At 36.6% G+C, this 23,497-nt stretch overlaps 1 protein-coding gene across 1 annotated transcript in view; it reads left to right on the forward strand.

The window, feature by feature from the left end:
• Window positions 1-21,496, forward strand: part of LOC122736797 (cytochrome P450 3A24-like) — a 36,315-nt gene extending 14,819 nt beyond the window's left edge. The window contains exons 4-13 of the mRNA XM_043979189.1: window positions 2,123-2,222; window positions 3,401-3,514; window positions 4,422-4,510; window positions 7,961-8,109; window positions 8,659-8,786; window positions 11,421-11,493; window positions 13,905-14,065; window positions 16,127-16,353; window positions 20,460-20,622; window positions 21,296-21,496. Coding sequence (XP_043835124.1) covers window positions 2,123-2,222; window positions 3,401-3,514; window positions 4,422-4,510; window positions 7,961-8,109; window positions 8,659-8,786; window positions 11,421-11,493; window positions 13,905-14,065; window positions 16,127-16,353; window positions 20,460-20,622; window positions 21,296-21,385 — 1,294 coding nt within the window. The 3' untranslated portion in view covers window positions 21,386-21,496. The remainder of the gene's footprint in view (window positions 1-2,122; window positions 2,223-3,400; window positions 3,515-4,421; window positions 4,511-7,960; window positions 8,110-8,658; window positions 8,787-11,420; window positions 11,494-13,904; window positions 14,066-16,126; window positions 16,354-20,459; window positions 20,623-21,295) is intronic.
• The last annotated feature ends 2,001 nt before the right edge of the window (window positions 21,497-23,497 follow it).

Consider the following 23,497-nt stretch of genomic DNA (forward strand, 5'->3'; position numbering starts at 1 on the left):
ACACATGGAACAATAAAAGACAATGAAATTCAAACTAAGGAAATCTAAATGAGCATGAACTTAATATTAATGAGTATTACAAAATATAAACTTGATCGCATGACTATAAAAAGCTTTTACAAATATTCTCCTTGTTTTAAAAACTAAATATAAAACACAATCTCAAAAGCATGAAAATCTCTATGAAAATAAACCCATACCATTAATTTCAAAATGTATATGTGATAGCATAGAAATCCTATGTAACCTCTGAACTGATACTATTACTACTCTGAGTAAATTCAGAACACTTTTGATTCCGATATCTAAAATCCCCAACACTCATATCAATACCTTGCTGCTTACTTCTACATTTCTCTAATATATATACCCTTCCATGGCAAAAGAAGCAGAGTCTTGAACTATGTTGATGGTTGTCATTCTTATTCAGCTTAAGTTTTTCTTCTTTAACCCCTCTATATTGTCTGTCAGTCTTTTCACCATACAAATGCTTTATAAGATTACTAATTAAAGACAAAAGCAGGTTAGCAAAATTATGAACAAAACAGGCATATGTGGAATTTAAAGGGTTTTCTAAAGTTGTCTCAGAAGCACAGCCAGGCTGGGGAAGGGCTGAGCCTGAAACTGCAAATGTAGTTAGAGAAAGTTGCGCATGAGCATTAGATCTCTGGACTTCCCAGGCAGGGGAAGCAATGGGCTTGGCCATGGGAGGAGTAGAGGGTGGGGTCTGGAGAGGAGGGGAGGGACCAGCACAATTTGAATCAGACTTGATTTTGAACTCAGGCCTGGATTCCTCTTCCCCCACTTTGCCTCCAGGTGCTAGGGGATTAAAAGCTTCTAGAGGGTGGGTCATTGCCTCCAGGCATGCAAAATTAAAGCAACAATTACGGTTAGAACTGGGAAAAGCTGCGGGAATCTCTTCAGGTTTCTCTGAAAAAGCATGGTTGGGAGAGGGAGAGATATTTCCTTGTGTGAGTAAGTTGCTGGCTCTTTTAACAAAAATAAAAAGAAAAATAGAAAATCCAGAAAAACAAAGCATTAACATGATCTTATCTCCCATTTGTCTGGTTAAACAGACTAAAATCAAAAATAGGGTAATTAGGGAGTTTAAAAGGTCCATTCGAAAAAAAATTAAAGGGAAAACACCTGGCAATTCAGTAGTACTTCAGATTTAAAGGGTTAGGATAGGGGAAATTTCTTACCCAACCGAAAGATCAGAAGTGAGGTTCAGCTTTCCTCTTCGTGGTCAGCCATCTGTTAAGGGCTAAAATTCTAGCTAAACTGTCTAAAATATCTAATGAGTGGTCGCCAATAAATTATAAGCTTTAGCAAGAGTTAGACTTTTAAGCATTTATTAAGGAGAATAAGAATTTGGTAAAGAGAGAGAGAAAGGCCTAGATTCCTATCTATTAAAGGGAGAGCACATTTCTAGCTCCCTTCTCCACCAGAGTCCAGAGGAAAGAGAGCGAGACTGAGCACCAGTCTCTTCCTTCCTCCTCCCACTAGCCCGCGTCACTTCCTGACTCCTGGTCTTGCCCTCAAAGACCTTCCCTTCATGGGCAGAACTCTTCTACAGTAAGTATCCAGCAGGTGGCGTTATTCCAATCGTTACAAAGTGATGCTATCACCTTTATTTTGGAATGTAGACGGAAAGATGGTACCAAAAATACAAATTGTAATATGGCATACTCATTTCTCATGTATCATCTTGTTTTATACTTCTCTAACAATAACAAAAATACAACCTACTCTTTAAAGTTTTCAAAGTACTTTATACATGTTATCTTGTTTGATCCTCACAATAACCCTCTAAAATAGGTGCTATTCTTATCCTCATTTTGCAGATGAGGAAACTAAGTCTGACAGAGGTTTGTGACTTGCATGGGGTCTTAGAACTTGGAAGAGTCTGAGGCAGAATTCTAAATTAAGCATGTCCTAAGTATTTCGTAAATATACTCCTGTGAGTTTTGTTTTACTTTCTTGGTTCACCTCCACATATCACATTAGAGAAGATAAGGCAGCAATGAGTTCATGGCCATCAATTTATAGTTTCCACTTACAACCTCTGTTTCCAGTAATGTAACTCAGTGACTGATGCAATTTATTCCATTTGGGGTCATAGGATTTTTGATGGCAGACAACCTGTATTAGCCATCATGGATCCAGAGATCATCAAATCTGTGCTGGTAAAAGAGTGCTATTCTGTGTTCACCAATCGCCGGGTAAGTAACAGTGGAAGAATAATGCTGGCAGCAATGGAGAAAGTATGCCAAACATGTTAAAGGCCACAGAGTTTTTAGATCAGTTTTAAACACTAGCTTGACTGTTCATATTTTTGCAGAAGACAAGATAGACAAGGCAGCCTTGCTTTGCACCTTGCAATGCACCTTGAGGGGGAGACAGAAGACCATTTTTTTGTTGTTTTTTGTTTTTTTTTTTGGCAGGGCAATGAGGTTTAAGTGACTTGCCCAGGGTCACACAGCTAGTAAGTGTCAAGTGTCTGAGGCTGGATTTGAACTTAGGTCCTCCCAAATCCAGGACTGGTGCTTTATCCACTGCGCCACCTAGTTGTCCCCCAGAAGACAGCTTTTGCTGGGTGATGTGAAGCCCCATCAACATCTCTCAGGCTCCCAAAGCTTGGGAGGGGCAATGACTCCCCAACAACTAGACTTGCTTATAATGTAGCCCCTTGGGCCATTATTAAAGGAAGCAGTCACTGTGGAGAACATGCCTGCATTCCTTGTCTCCATGGGCAATAACTTTTGTTCAGCTGCCTCTAACATCCCAGGTGACATAGATCTGGAAGTAGCCTTCAAGCCTCATTTTCTGATTTTGGCCAGCCATTTGTAGTCATGATCCTTGGGGGGAAATCCTATGGAGGAGGTACTGGCAATCCCCACCAATTGTCAAACTATTATCTCATGTGTGACAGGCCAGCTAGAATAACTCCTGTAGGAAGCAACTGATGCCATGAGGAAGAGATAGGAGGTGATATGTAGCAGGCAGGCCAAGTTACCACCACCATAAGCAACACCCCTACATCCTCCCCTCCTTCAACATCACTTCACCTCAGACACTGTGGGAGACAGCCTAGGGGATGGCATCAAAGACCCCTGGGAATATGAATGCTTCTCTCTCTGTGTTCCCAGCCCTTACACTGGGAAGCAACTTCTATAGTGATGCAGCCTGGAAATTGCATCTGCAGGTACAACGATCACAACTTTTAAGGATCCAGAAAAGAACATTCTTACCATCAAAATGCATGGGCTATAAAGAATCATTTAATAAAATGATATTTTTATAAAAAGGCAGTTCATTATACTGAAAAGTATAATGACTTCTAGTTCTGGTTCTACCACTTAATACATGAGTGGTCTTCCCTTGTTCTTTTTTCTTTTAGAGACTTGGTCTAACAGGGCTTTTGGAGAATGCTATTGTAATTGCTCAAGATGACCAATGGAAGAGGATTCGAACAGTGTTGTCTCCAACATTTACGAGTGGAAAACTCAAGGAGGTAAAGAAATGAACATTGGTCAGATTCTACAACCTGAGTCTAATGGAGATTTAAAAATATAACTTCCAATGATTTTTTTTTTCAGTTAAAGTCTAATTAATAGACCAACAAGTTTGAGCCTTCTCTTGTCAACTGGGCAGAACAGGCCTCTAATCTGTGAATGGCCAGAGCCCAACTGTGAAGGCTAGCGACAGGAGAGTCAGAGATCAAATAGAAGTTTTATTTTCAAAGTGAGGAAAATGGCTGGCAAGCAAGGAGGAGCTATAGACATAAGTGTGGGAGCCCTGCCCCTAATTGGGAGGCCTGAGGCACTGTGGGGAGTCACTGTGGGAAGGCACTGTGGGCATTCAATACTTATACTACTGGCTGCACAGTGAGCTGTAGCCCTCACAATGAGAGGTAACAGCAAGAATGTGAAAATTTTGATTCACTGCAGTACTTTTACCTGATGAATTATGTGATTTGGCCAGAGGGTGAGATCATCCAGAGGTGTGATCACAAAGGATTGTCTTGTCAAGCTCAGGACACAGCTTTCCTGTCCTTAGGGGGTCTCCTAACATTTCGTCCCTCTGACATTTTGTTTATTCTTTTTTGGTGATAAAATGGAGAGAGCACTGTGTCTGGAGTTAGAGAACCTTACCTCCAATCTCACTTCTGATGTATGTTCCCTTGAGTATACATTGGGAAGTTACTGAACTATCATGAGCTGCAGTTTCCTCATCTTTAAAATGAAGTAGTTGGTCTACATGACCTAGGATATCTGTTCTTTCTATAGATCTATGATTCTTTACATTCTAAAAGACAGAAATGAATTTATGAAATACCATAGTGCTTTTTCTGGCTTGGGAAATCTGGTTTGTTCTGGAACTGGGTTTTCCACATGTAACTATTGTCATTTGGCATTTAGATGTTTCCCATCATTAACCACTATGGAGATGTTTTAGTGAAGAACATGCACAAGGAAGCAGATAAGAGCAAGCCTGTAACTATGAAAGAGTAAGTATGGGGCAACAGTTGTAGGAATTTGAGAGGCATCAGAAAACCCTGCTTAGCCAAGCCTCTCTCCTGCCAGCTTTCCCCAGAAACTGAAGCACACAATTTTAGAATTATTGTCTTGACATTTAAATTAACAAAGCAAGTACAAAGGACACGATTGGATCTTCCCCTCTAAGGCTAAAGCTTTTGAGAAAGCCATTTATAGCTGATGACTCTACTCTTTCTCCTTTTTACTATCATTTCTTATTCTGAACCCTCTATAATCTAACTTCTGATTTCAAATAAACCTTTAAAAAGGTTTTAAAAATTCTCTAAAATTACTACTTATCTTTTTCATGTTTATAAAAACATTTTAAACTCTTTTCTTAAACTCTTGTTTTATCTCTTCCAGAAATTACAATGGAATTTGTGCCTAAATTATGTTTTATTTTGAGGCTTTGCTTATAGATTTTCTTGTAGTCATTCTCATCTCCTGGGTTTGTCTTTTGAGTGCCTCTGTCACCTTAATAGATTTTTATTATGGGATTATTTTTTTGTTCTTTTTTTTTCTTCAAAATCCTGACTTTAGACTTTATTCTAGGTCCAGGTTCTACATACTTCTGGAGGGATTATCTTGTTTAGTTCTGTGGCAGCTTTCTTGGGGTATAGGTTGTTTTGTTATTTCAGACTCCAAAGGCCAATGGATGCTGGGAACTTACAAATTTTGGATGTTCCAAGTGGTCTTATCTGGGGAAAAGTCTTATCACTTTCTTTCCTTTTCCCCTCACCCCAGTGAGGTCTGAAGTCTGCAGGTTCCTGACATATAGGTCAGGGTCTGAGTAGCTATAGACTGCTACCAGACTAAGGAACTATCATCCAGTTGGAAAACTCTGCTGCTGGTTAAGAGTGACAGCAGTGTAGGCCTTCCCTCAGTCTGAGATTCCTTTCCTGATTATTTTCCAATAGGCTTCAGATTGATCTAAAAGCTAGAGCTGAAGACAGCCTCTTTTCTTGGTGTCTGAGCCACATTGTTTGGGGTTGTTTCTTACCTGCCCCTTGCTTGATAGGGCCTGTGACTGATCCTCACGTTTGGGTCCTGGTCACTTCTTTAGTCAGCAATGGATCTGTGACCCAGAAAAGTGTAGGAAGTAACAATTTACCAACTGGCACCTGTTCCTATGACCTGCATGACTTCATTGTATCCATTATTTGTTTAATATTTTTATTTGCCTTAGGCAGAATCCAGAGTTGTTGCAATGTTCTATAGGGCTAATTTCTGCCCAGTATCCAGGGACCATTATTCATTATCTGCTCCTGTGCTAACTTTGGCTAGACTTTTTTTTCCGCTCCTTCTTGGATTACCCAACTATTAGCCAGTCTGGTGCATTTTCTAGATTAGTTTGGGGTGGAGGGAGCTCTCTATGCTTCATGCTTCTCTGCCATCTTAACTCTGTTTCTATTACTGCTCTCTTAATTGTCAAATTAATGTTCCCTTATTGATTTTAATCCTTGTTGATGCCATTGCAGCATTTGACATTGTTGATCACCTTTCTGTCTGGATGTTCTCTGATCTCTGTGTTTTGTTATTCTGTTCTGTTTTCTATCTGCATTCCTTTCCCCCCATTTATTTAGAATTTTGTTTTTCCCCCAATTCCATGTAAAAACAATTTTAACTTCCATTTTTAAAACTTTGTGTTCCAAATTCTCTTCCTCCCTCCCATGCCCCCTTAAGAACTCAAGAAATTAAATATAAGTTATACATGTATAGTCATGCAAAATATTTCTATATTAGCCAGATTATGAAAGAAAACAGACAAAAAACTTAAGAAAAGAAACTTTAAAAAGTATTCTTCAATCTGTATTCAGACACCATCAGTTCTTTCTCTGGAGATAGAATACATTTTTCATAAGTCCTTCAGAGTTGTCTTGGAACACTGTGTTGCTGAGAATAGCTGATCATCTTATTATAATTGCTGTTACTTTGTATATAGTACATTTCAATTTGCATAAGCTCATGTAAGTTTTCCCAGGTTTTTCTGAGAGCACATCTATTTTCTATCTGTCTGACCTTTCTTTCTTTCTTTCTTTCTTTCTTTCTTTCTTTCTTTCTTTCTTTCTTTCTTTCTTTCTTTCTTTCTTTCTTTCTTTCTTTCTTTCTTTCTTCCTTCCTTCCTTCCTTCCTTCCTTCCTTCCTTCCTTCCTTCCTTCCTTCCTTCCTTCCTTCCTTCCTTCCTTCCTTCCTTCCTTCCTTCCTTCCTTCCTTTCTTTCTTTCTTTCTTTCTTTCTTTCTTTCTTTCTTTCTTTCTTTCTTTCTTTCTTTCTTTCTTTCTTGGCAGGGCAATGGGGGTTAAGTGACTTGCCCAGGGTCACACAGCTAGTGTCAAGTGTCTGAGGCCAGATTTGAATTCAGGTACTCCTGATTCCAGGGCCAGTGCTTTATCCACTGTGCCACCTAGCTGCCCCCTGACCATTCTTTCTTAACTTCCTTTGGGGGATGTTCATCCATGGAAATCCCACCAATTGTGGCTTTGTCAATAAAAAATAATGTATTGAGTGATTTAATTTATTAAGAAAGACATGAAGATAAGAGTGGAAATGATAGTGTATTTAATCTGAAGACAACAGGAGAATATGGAGTTAAAGGTATAGCTGTTACTACCTTCCTCTATGAAGGCATTTTCCAATTCTTTTGTATTTCTCTTGTTAATCTTGACATATATATCCATATCTCTTTGTATGTACATACATGTATGTATGTGTGTGTTTATATATATGTGTATGTATGTATGTATGTATATATACTATCCCTATTTGATAGAAGCTTCTTGAGGCAGGAGAATGTTTTAACTTTTTTTTTTCATCTCTCCTTTTCCTAGAATAGTGCCTGGCATAAAATACTTAGTAAATGATAGGCTATTTGAAAGTAGAGAGTATTCATACTGTGGGGAGGAAAATGTACCTCTGGTTAAATGAGGAAACCAAATCTTTTCCTACAGCTTAGGAAGAGGAAATATTGCCACAGCACTGCTGTGCATTTTGTCCCATGAATGTTCATGCTATCATCATTCATTCACTCATTTATTTATAAATACTTTTTGGATTTCTATGTAATTGATGAGGGTAAATCAATGGTTTTTTAAAAAATCTTACTTAACAGATACTACTGACCATTTTCAAGTCTGTCCCATCTACCCTGTGGGCTTGAGCAGAGAGCACATTTGGTTAACCTGTCCAGACCACATTAAAATGTAATTGGGAAATACATAATAAAATAAAAATACAGTAGAATATAGGTAATATTTATATATGTTTTTCTAATTTCAATATATGGCCCACATGTATCCTTTTGAATGGTTTAGTGAAACCTATTTCTATTGAGTTTGACATTACTGGTTCAGATCACTTCATGTCTTTGCTTAAAGATAAAAGATACAATGCTTGTTCTGAGTCTTTTTTTCTTTATTTTCTCAGGATTTTTGGGGCCTACAGCATGGATGTGATCACCAGCACTTCATTTGGTGTCAATATTGATTCCTTGAATAACCAGAATGATCCCTTTGTCAGAGAAATCAGTAAATTATTTAGATTCAATGTTCTGGACCCACTCTTACTTACAATCAGTAAGTTGGTTCTTCATAACATCAATGAATAATTAACAATTCAGTGCTTCTGACATTCCTGAAGATAAGTCAATAAAATGGTCCATAGATTTAGAGATGTAGGGAAACTTAGAAGCTATCAAATCTAAACTCTTTATTTAACAGAAGAAGAAACTGTTGCACAGAGGATTAACAATACAATCTCAAGAATTCTGGGGATTCAGTTCTTAATTTCTGTTAGAGAGGAAATACTTTCATAGGGCAATTGATCTAAATCCTCAAAAGGAATTATTTGATGATTGAGTCAGTCATAGGTAGCTTAGCAGTTAACCTAGAAGACCAGATTGGGTATAGGACACCTGATCTTGGAGAGAGAGATGTCTTGCCCCTTTTGGGCTTTTCATTGTCCCCCACCAGTTCACAGATGATCGGCAACCTAAAAAAAGAAATGAGTAAGCCATATTACAATTTGTATTTCTGGTACCATCTTTCCATCTACATTCCAAAATAAAGGTGATAGCATCACTTATAAAATTCTATGATTTCATATGAATTAATTTTTTTCTTCAGTGCTCTTTCCATTCCTTGTTCCTTTATTTAAAAAAATGGATGTAACCATATTTCCGAAAGAGGCAATGGACTTCTTAGCAAATTCAATTACAAAAATAAAGGAAGAACGAAAGAAAAATTCACAGAAGGTAAGTACATCTCTCAAATGTTTATAATATGAATATCTGTCCATTATAAATGGTTGTCTTCTTAATCCTCAGAGTAGAGCAACACAAACAAACAAACAACCCAACAAACCCCAACAACTTGTGCTCTATTTCACTTGATGCTCGTGTGTGTGTGTGTGTGTGTGTGTGTGTGTTTGTGTGTATTCAATTTCAGTTGTCAGATATTTTTGAGGACTTTATGTAAAATGAAGAAGTGTTACTTGGTGGCTTCTAAGCTCACTCATGGCTCTAATTCTATATACCTATTATTTAATGTTTACCAGACCTTGTGTTCTGTGTTTCTGGGAGAGAAAAAACATTGCCCTTATTCTCAAATAATTTACAACTGTAATGATTGGAATGATGCCACCTACTGGAGACTTGCTGTGGCATGAGGAAAATGCCTCAGAAGGCAAGACTAATGTCAAAGCGTTGTTCATAAGGACAAAAAACCGCCCCTCTGGACAAAGAGCCTCCTATTTTCTGGGAGGAGACAGGAAGGAGGAAAGAGAGCCTGCACAGAGAGTTCTCGCTTTTTTGGGTTCCTGACTTGATGGTGGTGGTGGCAGCAGAGGACTTCACAGGAAATTTAAGGAAAGATAGGAATGCCAGGCTGTTGGAATTCTGTTCTCAATCTTTTTCTTTATATTTTTCAAGAAACCCTTAAAAACCTAAACTTGTTTTATCAGTGATTTTAGTCAGTTTTCCCCCAAACTGGGGGAACAGATTAGAATCCACATTTAGAATCTTAAATTACACACAACCTCATAGATGGGATAAGACACATATCCAATATTATGCTGCAAATTAGTATATGATGTTTAGCAGTATCCAAAGAGGGAGACAATATCTTTCTCTTTTATTTATAGACTCCTAAAACAGGCCTTGATAACAATACCAAGTGCTATATAAGAATGGTCACAAAAATAATAATTGTGCCAGTAATGTTGTATTCAAAATTGCCCATATGGTCTCTTGGCCCAAATTCGGAACATTTTTTCATTTTCCTACAAAGCTCCTACTCTGAGGCCTTTTTTATTTTTACTTTTTTTATTTTTACTTCAACCCCTTAATTTTATTTTAAAATTTTTTCTTTATTACTATGAATTTGATAAACCAACAAACATTTCTACATAACAAAGAATAGACAAAGAGTTACATATAACAGAATGAATCTCAATTATACCTCTTGGCTTTTTAAAGTATTCATTAAATTTAAAACGGCCATGCTTGTCTATGCCCTCTTTGGGACTTCTTTCTGGCCTTATCCACATATATAATTTTGGGGGGGACAATGAGGGTTAAGTGAATTGCCCAAGGTCACACAGCTAGTATGTGTCAAGTGTCTGAGGCCGGATTTGAACTCATGTCCTCCTGAATCCAGGGCTGGTGCTCTATACACTGTGTCACCCAGCTGCCCTTTATCCACATATTTTTAATGCTTAATTGACACTCTTTTTTCTCTCTCTTTTTCTTTTTTCCATTACTATCATTCTTCCACCATTCACCTTATTCTTTCTTCACCCCTCCAAGTCCTTCCTTGTAATGAATTAACATAGCGAAGTAAAATAATTCCATACAATAGCCACATCTGAAAAATGTCTCCTCCTGTACCTTTCTGCCAAGAGGGGGGAAACATATTTCATTATAAGTCTTTTCAAGTCTTGATTAAACCCCCTCATTTTTATAGAAGGAGAAACTGAGGCCTGGGGACAAAAAGTGACTTGGGCAAAGTTATATATAAGATATTCAATCTATACCTGGAAGGAATCCCAAAGTCATCTAATACAACCCCCTCATTTTATAGATTGGGAAACTGAGGCTCTAGGACCTGAAAGGGACTTGCCCAAGATCACATGGGTAGTAAGCATAAGGGTTAGCCTCTGACTTTCCCCACAACAGCACTATACCTCCCACTAGAGTCACACTTTGGTGTTGGCTGTTAAGGCCTTTTTATTGAATAGTTATGACCCTTAATACTTGAAAGACCAGGCCAGAAAAGTACCAGCTATTGTTAACCCTTGAAAACTACAAAGTCTTGAAGCTTGGGCATGTTGGTTCATTGTATGTTTGCTGACCTAGGATGAATCTAGCTGAGTTTGAAGAGCTGTGTCCATGACTTCACCATAGTGAGATCAATTTCTTTTCCTATAGTGATCCTGGAAAACCAGCCATGAAGTTATTGTAAGATTGTGATCAATGGTATCAATGATATTATAAACCTTTGAAGCATTATCTTTCCGTCCTTTCTGTCAGACTTAAGAAAATTCATTTCCTGAAAGCTTTAACATTAAAAAAAAATGTTATCCAGTGTCTATTTCCCTTCTATATTCCTGGCCTGGTGATTGGGATAGAATCTTCTAAAGTTTAGGAATCTGATTTTAAGCCCTCATTTTCTTCACTTGAGACTCAGACTCTCTGGCCTTCCAGATTCCTGTGTGGAAGTGCCTATGCCAGAATTCTAATTCTTCCACTGAGATGAAGGCACAGTGTCTCTAATCAAACAGATTTTCACTTGTCTATCCTGCAGTAGGGATATTAATTTTCTGTGTTCATAGCTAATTTCTGTGTTCTCAAGTGTTTTCTCAGTATTAGTATTTTCAATTTTTTTTCTAGAACCGGGTAGATTTCCTTCAGCTTTTGATGGATTCTCAGATCTCTAAAAATCCAGAAGCTCATTCTTACAAAGGTAAATTGGAAATGATGAAAGTCACAAATTATAGTCTTGAAGCCAGTATCTGTGGAAGTATGAAAAGCTTCTAATTTGCTTTTATTATGATATACCAAATCATAATAGCAATGTCAATGAGTACAAAGATGATGTTACAGGGTTTTAAGATTTGCAGAATACTTTATATATAATATGTATATATATATATACATTATTTACACATATATTTACATGTATCACTTCATTATGTACACGTATATTTACATGTATCACTTCATTTGTTCTTCATAACAATTCTGTGTATTTGCTGTCATTCTTATCTCTATTTTAGAGATGAGGAATCTAAGTCTGAGAGAGTTTAAGCCAATTGCACAGGATCACAGCTAGTAAAACTTCGAGGTAGGATTTGAACTCAGATCTGACTTACCTCCAAGTCCAACACTTTGTGGTATCACCTAGATATCCTAGAGAGATGCTTGTTTGACATCTGTAGGATGAGCTAAAATGGAGACAACTTTTGCAATTATATTTGAATTTGTGATTGGTCAAATTAGTTTGAAGCCTACATGGTGACACTAAAATCCATTTTTCATCTAAGATCCAGGAAAACAATGAGGCATGGTGAGGTGAGAAAACCATATATATAGTATATAGTATATATATATATATACTATATATATATATATATATATATATATATATATATATATATATATATATATATATATATATATATATATATATAGTTTTGTTTTATTTTGTTTTTGCAGGGCAATGAGGGTTAAGTGACTTGCCCAGAGTCATACAGCTAGTGTCAAGTGTCTGAGGTTGTATTTGAACTCAGGCCCTCCTGAATTTAAGGCCAGTGCTTTATCCACTGCACCACCTAGCTGCCCCCCAAAACCATATTTTTTAAAGAGAGAAAATCTGAGCTCTTATGCTAACCGTGCTACTTAGTATTTGTGTGACCTTGGGTATATCACTTCACTTGTCTGGGATTGCTTCTCTTAGGTAAAAACAGGGTATTAGGCTAGATGATAGCTCAGTTCTCTTCTATCTCTAAAACCTATCATTTTCCTATATTGTCTGGCCTAGACCATGCTTATTTGTGCTCAGTTAGCAGGGGAGGTAGGTGGCATAGTGAACAGAGAACCAGACCTGGAGTCTGGAAGACTTGAGTTCAAATCTGTCCTCAGATACCATCTGTTGACCTGGTCCAGTCACTTAACCTTATTTGCCTCAGTTTCCTCATCTTTAAAATGAGCTAGAAAAGAAAATGGCAAACCACTCTGGTATCCTTGCCAAAAAAATGCCAAATGGGCTGAGAAATATTTCTACAGGATTGAAAAACAACTGAACATCAAAACAAGAAAAGAAAGAGACTATTCTGAGATAAAAGAGTCTTTTGCAATTTAGAACTCATGGGCAAATGTCTCAAGTTGTGTTTTAATTTCATTTAGCCATAAGTAGGATGTAGCTTCTCGCATCTCATACCTAAGCATTCTTACAAGAACTCACCCTCAGTGAGGCATCATATTTTAATTCTAGTCTCAGCTTCATCCATGTATTAGCTCAGTAACTTTGTAGCAGTCACCTTCCTGCTCTGAACTTCAGTTACTTTATCTGAAGAATGGTGAGAAGAAGCATTCTTGCAATAGCAATTTCACAGGCTTGCTATGGTGGTCAAATGAAATAATGGATGTAAAATATAAAGACAAAGCACTATGTAAATGTAATCAATGTTTTTTGTTATTTTATGGATGCCTTCCCTATATGGAGCCCATCAGAGATAGAATGTTATGGGATACCTTGGAAAGAGCATAATCTCTGAAACCTGGGGAGCTATATTCAAATCCTATCTCTGATGCCTGTTAGACTTTGTAGAAATCATTTAACCTCTTTGAGCATCAGTTCACAGAATTGAAAAATTAAGGTATTGGATTACATGGCTCTTGTGGTCCCTTTCAGTTCAAGATCTGTGACCTCCCTTCCCCCATCTCTCCTCTATATTTGCTTCATGCTATGTACAATCACCCTACCACAGGTGATTATCTCCTCTCCTCTCAACTATTAGTAGAGCCTTCCAATATATCACTCTTATGAAACATTATGTTAGAAAGAAGAGAGAATTCTCTGAAATGAAATTTCACTTTTATATCAGGGTACAACAACTGAGGATGGGGCAGTTGTGTGGAAAGAACAGATATAGGAAAATTAGGTTGAACAACTCCTGTTAGACTTCACCTTTTTCCTGCCTGGTGATGATGCATTTTGGTTGAAAATTTCCATATTGATGAAAGTATTTCTGATCTTTTCTAGGTATTTTAGAGAGTCGGGTAGATGCCTTTCTTAAATTCATGTGATATGTCTGAATGATATAAGAAAGGTATGATGACTTTGTTTGACTATCTCCCTTGCCTTTATTTCAGAACTGAGTGATGGAGAAATCTTGGCCCAATCCCTTAACTTTCTGTTTGCTGGCTATGAAACCACCAGCTCAGTCCTCTCCTTCCTTTTTTACAACCTGGCCATCCACCCTGAGATCCAGGAGAAACTTCAGAAGGAGGTAGATGCAGTTTTGCCCAACAAGGTGAGCAGATGGAAAGAACAAATCTATTCACACACCTCTCCCAATTTATTTCCTATTTACCCAATTGCCTCATCTCCCGGTAGAAGCTTCGTCAAAATCACTTATGCTTACTGGGTATTTGACCATTATTGGAAAATTTTCAGGGTTTGAAAAGGCAAAGGGATCTTGAGAAACTATAAGTTTACACAATGCTCTTCTTGTAAAGAATGAAATACCTCAACAACTAGTGCTAACCCTTGAAAAAATTCTGAAAAAGCTCATTTGCTCTCAATGGTACTCATTTCTCATCTCTTCTGATACTAAATATGTTTGAGACTTTGGGTCTTCTCTCTAATCCTCAATTAGTCTCTTTCCCTTTGCATATTCCCTTTTCTTGTCCCTTGCTCGTCTTCCCCTTCTCCACTCTCCTTTCCTCTCCTCCTCCTAGATTCTCATTCATTCTCTCTCTCTCTCTCTCTCTCTCTCTCTCTCTCTCAGTCTCTCTCTCTCTCTCTCTCTCTCTCTCTCTCTCTCTCTCTCTCTCTCTCTCTCTCTTTTGTGAGGCAATTGGGGTTAAGTGACTTGCCCAGGGTCACACAGCTAGTAAGTATAAAGTGTCTGAGGCCAGATTTGAACTCAGGTCCTCCTGAATCCAGGGCTGGTGCTCTATCCACTGTGTCACTTAGCTGCCTCCTCATTCATTCTCTAACGTGACTAATAACAGGGATTATAAACTCTTCTTGTTGTCACAAGAGAAAAGGTTTTATGAGTGGAAATTAGGGGTTTTCCATATCCAGGAACCTCTTTTTGATGCACCAGGATCATCCTTTTCCATCATTCTTGGACCAAGTAGATTAATAACTGCCATGTGAACACTGAAATAGTCATTTTCCTATGAAGTTGGGAGATAGTCTTGAGGACATATTGAAATAGACTATTTAAACAGTTATGAGTTTCAAGCTACAGAGGTGACAGTAGGAATGCAGAGGAGATAAATTCTTTAAAATAGCCCTATAGATCTTTGGCCATCTAACAAATCATATCTGAGCCCCTATTATGGTGCTAAGAACAACCAAGGGCACATAAAAGTGGGGACAGATTCTGTCACATCTTGTTTTGTATATTACTAATTTTCTCTATTATTCTGCAGGTTGTCAGGATGTTTTCCTTGGAATTAGGTGATGACTAGTAAACAGTGATTCCCCCATACTCCCTCCAAACCCCATAATATTCTTTAAGTTGTAGAGAACTCTTATAACCAAACAATATGATAAGAGTTGCCCTTGTAAATAAATAACTCTGTATGTTATACACTGTGAGGGAATCCGAGAAAACGTTTCTGACTCCACACCAAGCATATCTTCTAAATTCCACCCTTGCAGATGCATTTCTTTGAGTCTATTCTGTTTGGAAGTCCCTTGAATGTGTCAAATATTAAACTGTTATGAAATGCTGCCAGAGCATCCTAACTTTAAGAATCTGGATAGGAGGTAATCAGTTTAGGAAGGAGAAGCAGAGATAAGAAGTAGAAGCTGAGGAGCAATGAAGACACAGAAGGGCTCTTCTCAGGTTTCAAGTGTATCTAAAGTAAACTTAACAGAGGTTGCTTTTGTTCCACCCTAGTTTCATAATTGGCTTGGTTTGTTCCAAAAGAAGAACTAGAAGAATAGGAGAACAAGATTCATTTTGGCACAACTTCCTTTTATGGAGGTTCAGGAGTTTAATTGGTCTCAAAAGGCTCATTTTATGAAAATGTATCTCTCTCCGTCCATCCATATGCATTCACACACACACACACACACACAAATCTCACTTTGACAGAGCTCAGAATTTGTGTCTTCATTAGCACATTAACAACGACTATGACTTCCAACATTTCACTGGCAATAGTAAGAATACTACTACTACTACTAATAATAAACACACTTTTGTTTGTAGTTTTCTTCCCAAAGGTATTACTGTAACATTTGGTGACCAATGGAGTTATCATAGACTCTTTCTAAGACTGTGTTTGATGGCAGATGTGGTATGTTATCTCAGCATTTAGAACTTAGTACTTAGAACTGTTGGTTCTTTTTGCAGGAAGCAGTCACATATGATGCCCTGGTACAGATGGAGTACCTAGACATGGTGATACATGAAAATCTCAGGCTGTTCCCCATAGCTGGCAGGATTGAAAGGGTTGCTAAGAAAACTGTTGAGATCAATGGAGTTACAATTCCAAAAGGGGCAGTGGTGATGATTCCACCCTTTGTCCTTCATCGTGATGCAGAATACTGGCCAGAACCAGAAGAGTTCCGTCCTGAAAGGTACAAACTTTTTTTCCCCCCAAAACAGAAAAAGTTGCTTAATGTGGTCAATTGAGACAGTGCATTGAAGTGGAAGACAGGATCAGGGTTTGAATCCTTGTTTTGTCTTGCTTAGATTGATTGGTTTGGTACTGAATAAATTAATTTGGATATAATTGTCATTTTTATTATGTTGGTTTGGTTTGCCCATGAGCAGTCAATATTTCTCCAATTGTTTAGAGTTACTTTAATTTGTGTGAAAAGTCTTTTGTATTTAAATAGTCTTACTTTCCTGGTATAAGTCCTATCTGACTGTAATAATCTATGTGACATATTACTGTGGTCTCTATGGTACTATTTAAATATTTATTTTAAAAAGTTTGCATTCATATTCAATAGGGGACTTTGCCAATTGCTTTCTTTTTCTGTGTTTGCTTTACTTGGTTTAGGCATCAAGATCATATTAATTTTTCTTCTAATCTTTTTTCTTCTTCTTCCTCTTCTCCTTCTCCTTCTCCTCCTCTTCTTCTCTTCTTCATCATTCTCTTCCTCTTCCTTCTCCGCTTCCTCCTCTTTTCCTTCTCCTCCTCTTAATTCTAATAGTTCTATTTCTTCTTCTGCTTCTATTTCTTCTAATTCTCCTCCTCCTCTTCCTTCTCTTTCCTTCCTCCTGCTGCTCCTCCTCATTTTTCTCCTCCTCCCTTTTCCTCTCTCTTTTTGTCTCTTTTCTTTGACTATACTCAAAAGACTTTTTTTTTTTTTTACTGCTGTCTACTGTCTGACTTAATCAACCTTCCTTCTTATCCCTGCCCTCTGCTTTCTCTTATCCAATTCTCCTACTTCCCTGTTGGGAAAGAAGGATTTTTATATCCAACTGAGTTTGCATGCACATTCTTCATTTTTTGAACTAGTACAAATGAGTGAGATAAATATTCTCTTTTCCCTTATCTCATTTTCCTTTATGTTGGAAAAAACTCTTCCTTGTGTATCTCTTTTAAGTGAGCTGATGTTCCCCATTGTTTTTCTCCCTTCATTATTCTCTTAGTATGTCTCTCTTTCTCAGCCTTCTATTTTTCTTTTGAGATCATCTCCAAGTGGCACATTTCTAACCACCCTAAAATGATAATAAAGTTCTTGTAGGTTAGAATACCATCTTCCCATTTGTGAATGTAAATGGATTAACCTTTTTAAGTTGTCTTGAATCTGGTATTTGAATGTCATATTTTCTATTCATCTCTGGGCTTTTCATCAGGAATACCTGGAATTCTTCTATTTCACTTTTTCTCTTTAAGATTATATTCAGTTTTTCTGTGTAGGTAATTCTTGGTTGCAATCCTAGCTATTTGCCTTTTGCAATATCATATTCCCAGCTCTCCATTCCTTTATCTTGGTATCTGCGAAACCTTATGTGATCTTGAGTGTGGATGCACAATATTTGAGTTGTTTCTTTCTGGGGTGTTTTCCTTTCTAATTTTTGAAATATTATGTCTTGGGCAAGGTAGATGGCACAGTGGATAAATCACTGGACCTGGATTCAGGAGAACTTGAGTTCAAATCTGGCCTCAGACACTTGACACTTACCAGCTGTGTGGCCCTGGGCAAGTCACTTAACCCCAATTGCCTCACAAAAAAAAAAAAGAAAGAAAAAAGAAATATGTCTAAGCCTTTTCATTTGAATATGGGTTTAAAAATTTTTTTTCCTTCATCTATTTTTTTTTTTTACTTTTTTTTGGTGGGGCAGTGAGGGTTAAGTGACTTGCCCAAAGTCACATAGCTAGTAAGTATAAAGTGCCTGAGGCAAGATTTGAACTCAGGTCCTTCTCAATCCAGGGCTGGTGCTTCATCCACTGTGCCACCTAGCTGCCCCCTCCTTGATCTATTTTCTAGGTCAGTTGATATCCTGTTGAGTTATATGACATTTTCTTCCAGTTTTTCATTTTTTTTTACTTCATTATATATTTTTCTTGATGTTTCATGGCCTCATTCCCTTCCATTTGTCCAATTCTAATTTTGAAGGCATTATTTCCTTCAGTGGAGTTTTACTCTTCTTTTTCTTACTTGGACATTTTTACTTTTAAGGAATTTTTTCCCTCAGTCATTCTTTGTGCTTCTTTTTACCAAGCTCTTAGTCCTCTTTCTAGAATTCTCTTGCATTACTCTCATTTTCCCCTCTAATTTTTCCTCTACTGCTCTTATTTAATTTGCAAAATATTTTTTCCTTTTAAAGTCTCCCAAATCAAAACAATTCTAGGGTACTATCTCATACCTATTGGATTGGATAATAGGACAGCAGAGGAAAATGACAAATGTAGGGGATATGGGGAAAATGAGACATTAAGACACTGTTGGTGGAGTTGTAAACTGATTCAAATATTCTGTAGACCAATTTGGAACTATGGCCAAAGGGCTATAAAACCATGCATACTCTTTGACCTAGTAATATCACTAGTAGGTCAGTATCCAAAAAGAGATAAAAAACAAAAAGTTAAAGGACCTACATGTACAAAAATATTTATGGCAGCTCTTTTCTGGTGCAAAGAATTTGAAATTAAGGAGATAACCATCCTTTGGGGAATGGCTGAACAACTTATGGGATGAGATTATGATGGAACACTATTGTGCTAAAAGAAATGATGAGCAGGATGCTCTCAGAAAAACCTGGAAAGACTGACATGAGAAGATGCAAAATGAAATGTACTGTATACAAAGTAACAGCAATATTGTAAGATGATCATCTGTGAATGACAGCTATTCTCAGCAATACAATGATCCTGGACAATTCTGAGGGACTTATGAAAAATGTGATCCATCTCCAGAGAAAGAACTGATGGTGTCTGAATACAGATTAAAGCATATATTTTTAGTTTTTTTCTTAAGTTTTTTTTTTGTCTTTTTTCTTTCACAACCTGATTCATGTGGAAATGTTTTGCGTGACTACACATGTAAAAGTTATATAGAATTGCTTGCATTTTTAAGTGGGACTGGGGAGGAAGAGAGGAAGATAATTTGGAACACATAGTTTTAAAAATGGAAGTTAAAATTATTTTTACATGTGATAGGGGGAAAATAAAATTCTAAATAAAGGACAAAAAGTCTCTCCCTCTTCTGGGAATTATTTTGGGGCTTTTGACTAATATGGAGTTTTCTTTGAGGTTTGGCTTGTACATTTTTTTCACATATTTTTTTTCATCTGAGTTTGGATATTGAACTTCCTTGTTATCCTCATATGTATTTTTATGGTCAGGTTTTGTTTGTTTGTTCGCTCATTTTTTTCCAGGTTTTTTTCTTGACTTTACATGTTATGTTAAAGTTGAATCCTGTTCACTTCAGGTCTGGGGTGAGGATCCACTTTCCAAAACTTTAGGCTTTTCTGTTCTTCTCTTTTGACAGTTAATTTTTGGGTCCTGTAAGTTTTCAGTGCTTCCAAATTAGTGTGATTCAGGGAGAAGAGATCCCTTATCTCCTGGCTGGCAGTCTGGTGCTCACTGTAGTGGGGCTTTTATTCTCTCATTACCAGAACTCCTCTCCCTGGAATTTGGACCTGGAACTAGATAATGGACAATGGAGTTGTTAAATAGTGCCTGATCCCATGCCTAGTCCTAGAATAGGACTTCCCTGGAATCTCTTTCCTATGGGCAGTGAGAGCTCCTTGTATTCCTGCTGTGATGGCTACCTCTAAGGCCCATCACTGATGTCACTGTTATGTTATTCTTTTGTCCAACCTCTACTTGTGTGACACAGGCCTCTCCTTCTGACCTCTTAAGTTTTCCTGTGCTGGAAAATAGTCTCAGCCCATCCTTTTTTTTTTTTAAATTTGATTTGACACATTATTTTAAAGTTATTTAGAGGAGAATCTTGGGAGAGTTCATTTGGAATGGTCCTTTTGCTCTGCCATGCTGTCTCTTTTAACCTCTTGCAATTCTATTTCTGATGTTATCATTCTACTGAACCTGTTCTCTTATGTATCCCCAGCACTTAGCACAGTTCCTGGTACAAAGCATGTACTAAATATATGTTTATTGATTGATGCATCTCTTCCAGAGTCAGATTCCTTGTTTTTTTGACAAGTCTTTGGTTTTCTTTTTTTTTCCATTTACCTCTTTTCTCCTGAAATTTTGAAAAACCAGGTTCAGCAAGGAAAACAAGGAAAGCATCAACCCCTATGTATACCTGCCCTTTGGTGCTGGTCCCCGAAACTGTATTGGGATGAGATTTGCACTTATGAGTATGAAAGTTGCTACTAGCCGACTCATGCAAGAATTTTCCTTCAGAACTTGTAAAGAGACACAGGTGAAGAGTCACATATTTTCTCTAAATACCTGGGATTATTGAATCAAGATGATTTTATTTTCAAAGTAGAGGAATGACCTCTGCCATATAGACAAATTTAATTAAACAGTTTGCCTATTTATTGTGAGAAGACTATTAGAATTAACTTTATCACTATTAATATGGAAATATATAGAAAGCCAAGAGAGTAACAGTGAAAGTGTCATTGTTTACCTAAATAATTTGATTTAGGTATAATAACAATAAAAATAATACAAAATTCTTGGTTGCAAACGATATGGTTTTTGAAAATCAAACAGTAGTAGACCCTTTTAATTCCTTTGTTTTATTACAGAAAAAATTACGGTTAAAAGTCATAGAAGTGAATAAAATCTCTTCAGCAAGATTTTTGATTCTATATCACAATAGACTAGTATTAATAAAATCAGAGTATATAGTTAATACATATTTCTTATATTTTTCGATAATCTCTGAGGTCAAACCTACATAGGTTCTCTATTACAATCATATCAATTTAACCCTTCTTTGCATGACAATTCTAACTAGTTTTTCTTCATTTGTATAATCTTCTTTTCCACAAAATATCATAAACATTTGTAACCATTTCTCTTTATCTCCATTGTTAGGAAATTGTCATTTATTGCACTCAAATTGTTCTTCTTTCTTGTTTCAGGTTCCTCTGAAGCTGAGCAATAAGCGACTCCTTTCACCAACTGTACCCATTGTCTTGCAGGCTGTAAGAAGGACCAAGAATGCAAACTAATACTAGCAATCTTCCATCTCCTTTTACTCACACCCATCTACAATCTACTATACTCTAAAACCACTGAATCCAAGGAGATGAAAAGTAACTTGATTCACCTTATGAACAAAACAAAGAAATACAAATGAATTTTTTTAAAGCTGCAGAGAATGAGTAGTTAGTATTGCAGATGCTCTTTTGGAGATCTCCATATGTGAGCACTTTTTTTTTTAATGTTTAGAGTTGTAAAGTGTAACATATACTGATCCAGCTGATCATGTCATAAAAGAAATAACTCCGATAGATTAGTACCACCTGATATTACTAGGCTATAGTAATTCAATGGATGAACATAGAGAAAGCTATGATTTGAGTATCTGTTCATTATTTTTATCAACAGTAGTCATTAATGATTAAATTATAATGAATACAGTAATGTTGCAGTACACATTTCTTTTTTAATATTTTGCATTCAATAAAGCATACTATTTTTAACATTAAAAAATTTTTCCCCTTTTGGTCTGTGTCTTCTTTCACAATATAATTACTGTGGTAATATATTTTGCATGACTGAACAAATATAACCTATATCAAATTGCTTCCTCTCTTTGGGTGGGGGGAGATGAGGGAGGGGGAAAGAAAATTTGGAAAATGAAATTTTGAAAAAATAAGTGTTAAAAATTGCCTTTACTTGTAACTGAGGAAAAAGAAAATATCATTTCTTTAAATTCTGCATAGGGTTACAAACCACTAAAGATATTTCTGGAAATCTCTTGTTTGATGTTTAGTATCCCTTCAAGTCATATCAATATCATTTAGTTGGAGAGGCAATATATTGGTTTTAATTACCTTAATTTTTTTTGGCAATTAACTGATCAGAATGTTCATACTGAAGTCCAATTTAACCAATTCCTGGCTTGGTAAGTGGACAAACAGGTCAGTTAGTTCTTTACTTTTCCATACCTTCTACAAACATTTGAGTGTAAACATTCACAAAAATCTTGGCTTTACTTGGCTCAAGTTCAGTGCTCAGCATTCCTTTTTTGGTTGTGCCCCTATGCAGGGTTTCATATAAGAACATCAGAATTTGTCTCCTTTATTATCTCTATGTAAATAGTAAAGGATCTTCAGATTTCACCTGAAATGTTAATAATTTATCAAATACAGAATAGGCTTTCTTTCAGGTAACCAAAGGTGTAAAAGAAAAGCTTTTATGCCTAAGCTTGTAAACAGTCATATTAAAAACAGGAAAAGATTTGGAGCCACTAGAATGCCAGCTCCTAACAAAGTTTGTTCTTCCTTATACAGTTCTGTGCAAGTCAAGTTCAGAGCAATAATTCCATATAATGCATACACTGTTTGAAAAATAATAAAGAAGAGATATTACCAAGTTCCACCTATGACACAAATATAGTCTTGGTACCTTCACTAGAGAGAGTTAAAACAGGGAAAGAAAACTGTAGACCAATTTTCTTAATGAATATTGATGCAACATTTTAAAAGAAAATACTATCACAGAGATAATATATCCCAAAGAGTCTACATTATAGTCCAATTGGACATATTAAGAATGCAGGATAGGCAACATATTAGGAAAACTATAAGCATAGTTGACAATAGTAATAATGAAACCAACCCTAAAATTTATTATTATTACTATGATATTTGGTGTTAACACTTTCCTCCCTTAAGACTTGAAAGTTTATGGGGACAGTTAGGTGGTACAGTGGATAAAGCACTGGCCATGGATTCAGGAGGACCTGAGTTCAAATCTGGCCTCACACACTTGACACTTGCTAGCTATGTGACCGTGGGCAAGTCACTTAACCCTTATTGCCCCAGAAAAAAAAGTTAAAAAAATACTTGAAAGTTTATACATGTAAAAACTGATAGAATAGAAGGCAACTCATTTCTTTTAAGTATATAAAAGGAAGTTTTATAAACACTTTAAGATATTTCAAAACACTATTTTAGAGAGCAAAGAGAAATTCCAATTCCATTATTAAGCTTTTGGATAGCTATATATTGTTATCAGAATGTTTAAATAAATATAGAAGCTGTTTCCAAAATACAACCATTCCTGTTAAAACATTAGAAATCATGAACATAAATAGATATTTTTCTTTAAAAGAT

Source organism: Dromiciops gliroides, chromosome 1 (assembly GCF_019393635.1).
Source record: "Dromiciops gliroides isolate mDroGli1 chromosome 1, mDroGli1.pri, whole genome shotgun sequence".
NCBI classification, from domain to species: Eukaryota; Metazoa; Chordata; class Mammalia; order Microbiotheria; family Microbiotheriidae; genus Dromiciops; species Dromiciops gliroides.